Source organism: Cibotium barometz, chromosome 55, assembly GCF_041138505.1.
Source record: "Cibotium barometz isolate CiBa-2024 chromosome 55, ASM4113850v1, whole genome shotgun sequence".
NCBI lineage: Eukaryota > Viridiplantae > Streptophyta > Polypodiopsida > Cyatheales > Cibotiaceae > Cibotium > Cibotium barometz.
This window is the reverse complement of record NC_141100.1, coordinates 4,857,177-4,861,507: the sequence shown is the minus strand read 5'-3', so window position 1 is coordinate 4,861,507 and position 4,331 is coordinate 4,857,177. Positions and strand designations below refer to the sequence as shown.

The window sequence follows — 4,331 nt, the reverse complement described above, 5'->3', positions numbered from 1 at the left end:
AAAGCCTTGTATGGCTTAAAACAAGCACCAAGAGCATGGTCTGACAAGATTTCTGAATATCTTGTCACTATTGGCTTTCATGTAGCCAATGCAGATTTCTCGCTGTATGTGAGACATGGTGATAGAGGGGTTGTGCTTGTTGTCATCTATGTAGATGACTTGATCATTACGGGGGACCATGATGCAGAGATCTTTGATGTAAAGATCTTGCTTAGACAGAAGTTTGAGATGAAGGATCTGGGGGAGCTCAGATATTTCTTGGGCATTGAGGTGATTAGGTCACCACATGGTATTGGATTACTGCTGCAGAGACAGTATGGCTTGGACATGTTGTCCAAGTATGGTATGACAGGCTATAAGCCTATTTCCGTGCCATTGGATCTGAATGACAAGTTGAGTTCAGATTCAGGAGAGATTTTGGAGGACCCTACTATGTATAGGCGCATAGTAGGAAGCTTGATCTATATGACGATCACCAGGCCAGATTTCAGCTATGTTGTTGGGTTGGTGAGTCAGTTTATGCAGGTTCCACGGAAACCGCATTTGGATGCATTGAGATGCATACTCAGGTATGTGAGGTCTACTTTGCATTGTGGACTATTCTATGAGACTGGGACAGAGATATGTGTACATGGGTACACAGATGCTGATTGGGCTGGTAGTATCTCAGATAGAAGATCTACCAGTGGATCCATGTTTTCTTTGGGGAGTGCTGCTGTGACTTGGAGCAGCAAGAAGCAGCCTACGGTTGATCTATCCAGTACAGAGGCCAAGTACAGAGGAGCTGCTCTATGGCAGCATGTGAGGTAGCTTGGTTGAGAAAGCTACTTGCAGATTTGGGTCTATCAGTGGATAGACAAGTTATTTTCTGTGACAACATTAGCAGTATACACTTGGCCAAGAACCTAGTTTTTCATGCTCGTATGAAGCATATAGAGGTCCACTACCATTTCGTCAGAGAGAAGGTCTTGGCAGGAGACCTTGACCTTGTTTATGTCAGCACAGAGGATCAGGTAGCTGACATCTTCACCAAAGCATTGGGTACAGAGAAGCTCCGTAGATTCAGGGCTTTGCTTGGTGTACATGAGATGGAATTGAGCTCAAGGGGGAGTGTTGAGATATCGAGCTCGTCTAGTGAGACGGTGGACACTGGTGACCCGCCTGGGGGATAGGCCCCACACTTACACCACTGGCATGGTTGGTGAGATCATGGATGATATGCGGCCAGTGGGATGACAGGCTGTTTGACAGCTATTCTAGAGACTGGCATAGTTATAGCGCCAGCTCATTTAGTTGGGTTCACACTATAGAGAACCCGTGTATGTATTGGTTGAGTACCTTTCATATTATGTGTACTCTTATCTTATATATGGTGTGTTGAGTGTTGAGTAAAAGAAGAAGAAGATTTCCAGCCTCTCACCTTGTGTGTTCTCTACTAGGGTTTTGTGAGTGTGTGTGTGCTTGCAAGAGCTCAAGCTCTCTTCCCCCCTGCATCTTTTCACACTTCAGGCAACCCTCAACCATTAACACAAGCTAAAGAGATCTCTATGTGTAGGTAACATTGACTACGATGCAAAACACAATATATCATTGGACGGGCACGTCATCACCAATTTGGAGACTTCTTGTATCATGCCACGCCATCACCAATTTGGAGACTTCTTGAATAATCAAAATTTCTCATCATGCTATATATCATTGAAAAGGTCTCGATACGTCATCACCAATTTGGAGACTTCTTGTATCATGCCACGCCATCACCAATTTGGAGACTTCTTGAATAATCAAAATTTCTCATCATGCTATATATCATTGGAAAGGTCTCGATAAGTAAATTCCAGATATACAATCACCACTAACTATTGATTTGATTTGCAAAAATTTTACCAAGAGAAGAGTCCGAAGTGCCGAGGTTTTAGCAACCACCCTTAGCACAACCAGAAGCGCACAGATGTTGAACCATCCATCCCTTTTCAAGTCAATGTCGCATGAACAGTAAAACACACATGTACATTGGGCCTCTCTCTCTCTCTCTCTCTCTCTCTCTCTCTCTCTCTCTCGTGTGAAGAAGTGAGATTCACACATATAGGCATAGCTCACATCAGAAAAGATCTGAGGTGAGGCAATGAAACACAAGTATGCCACAATGTAAGCATTTGACAAGAGGACTGCTTCACCTAAATCAGCCTCAACAGATAAGGCATCTTCTTTGAAACGAACGATCATACTGAACCATCATTGCAGTCAAAACCATCTTCATTTTCACTCTTTCTTAGGTCAAAAAAAAAACACAAATCCTTTCAGAGAAAAAGATAGAAGCAACAGAGAATTCACATGCAAGGCTACAAGGGAAGGCATGCAATAATAACACATTACGACTGTAGAGCCAAGCCAATATAAACTTTTCATAAGTTTCCTTTGCGTGGCATGATGTGCTGAGTTTAGAGGATGTGTTAGTAGTCATGCTTGGATAACTGTGGGCCAAATCCACTTTCAAGACTATTAAAATTGACAGGGGACCCTTATAACAGGCGTCTGATCAGCCCTGGGTGACCTACAAATGCTATTTAAGCCCATGGGATTGGGGTCTGATCAGCCCTAAGAGAGCACCTACGAACACTATTCCTTTTTGTGTAGAAACACTAACAGCAACAGATCTACCATTGCGGGAAACCTTCTTTCTTGTGTGGAGAATGATTCACCAGGGCTTCCTACAACTCCCTGCATGCAGAGGGTAAGGGGGCCATAAGACGATATACCCACCCTAAACATTACCACACACAAGAATCGAAAGCAGCTCTCTTCTGATGAGTAGGGTTCCGGAGTCGTCAAAGGGAGATTTGCACGTTTTGTGTTACAAGTGGACAGTAACCGCGCGATGCCACTCAGCCCTCTATTGTCTCTGTACTGGCACCTGCTGTATAGAGGGGCAACATTACCTCTGATGGAAAATCAAACATGATATACACTTGAGATGCTTGCCTTCCCTTCCGCAAGACTTCGTCATGTCATCGGTCACTCGTGCTGAAAAAAATACGGATATAAGGACTTTACCCTAGAATGGATCCATTGAGCACTCCAAATCAGGTATGTCTAAGCATCACTGAAGCTTTGCCTCTCATACCTTGATAAATTCTAGTTTTCATTCCATCACATGTAGCACAATGGGAGCAAAAGGGTTGGAAGCATGCACACATAGAGCAAAAAGTATACAAATTTGCAGAAAAGCTCTGCATCCATAGATCTAAAAAATGGCTGTTGTTACAACACCACCAAGGAGGACCTAAGTGTACCGATGACTCTACTGTCTGTGAAGATCAACTTGACGACGTAGAGGTTCGCTTAAATAGTTACAATATAAAAGCAACAGTGTAATTAAGGAGATCACGGGGGCTCCGTATCGTACAAATGCTTGAGAGTATCGTCATCAACTACACACCGTTTGACACGCAGATGCTGGAAACCCTTGCCAGTTCACGAGGGCGGCGCTTCGGAGCTCCGAGGGACAGAGGAGGGGCGGATGGCAACGGGGATGGGCCGGCCGGTGCCGGAGCCGCCGCAACTGTTGCAGGTACTCATGCCGGAGCCGCCGCAGGATCGACAACCAACGTCGCCGTCCGACCAGCGCGTGCAAAGGCAGGGGACACGCCGCGTGCCATTGCAGGTTGGGCAGCGGGGGAACGCCGACGAGACAGAGCTGCTGTTCTGGGCGTCTAGAACGGACTTCACCATGAGGGCGCCGGCGAGCACTCCGATGCCGGAAGCCAGCTGCGAGAGCAGGATGGGGGGAGCCATAGAAGAGGCGACAGACAGGAGCAAGCCACGCACAGAGAGGAGGGAGGGAGGAATTGGCGATCTTTGAAAAGATCACTGTGGACCACTAGATTTTCTTTAAATTGTTTTTGTTTCTCTAGAAAAACAAAAAAACGTTCGGCTACACTTGATCCACGTCCCATGTGACGTGCCCTGACAAATCTCACCGCGCACACAAGCGCACAAAATCTACCTTCAAAAATAAAATTAAAAAGAGTGTGTACTGAATTATAAGTGCCACAAATTCTACCTTTGATGGTGCTTATCTAACTAGGCTAATAGCCCCCACTACGTGTAGGTGTCTTCTCTTGATTCTTCTCCTAGAGTAGCCTTGGAAGTTAGAATTTGAATTTTGAATTAGTGTCAGTTGAGCAGTCTAAACACATTAAGGTGCGCGAAGCGCTGCAGGAAAGTTCGGGGAAGATGAAGAAAGGTGAGGCCGCCAGCCCCTCCCTATTGCTATTGTTGGGGCTGCAAAGGCGGCAGTTGTGGTTGCTTCTGCTACATGCGGCCACTCT

General features: G+C 45.6%; 1 protein-coding gene across 1 annotated transcript; it reads right to left on the bottom strand.

Annotated features, from left to right (window-relative positions):
* Window positions 1–2,371: 2,371 nt before the first annotated feature.
* On the bottom strand, window positions 2,372–3,871 carry LOC147607275 (uncharacterized). Its single transcript, XM_086790520.1, has one exon. The coding sequence runs from the start codon at window positions 3,793–3,795 to the stop codon at window positions 3,475–3,477; it is 321 nt and encodes a 106-aa protein (XP_086646646.1). The 5' UTR covers window positions 3,796–3,871; the 3' UTR covers window positions 2,372–3,474.
* Window positions 3,872–4,331: the final 460 nt, after the last annotated feature.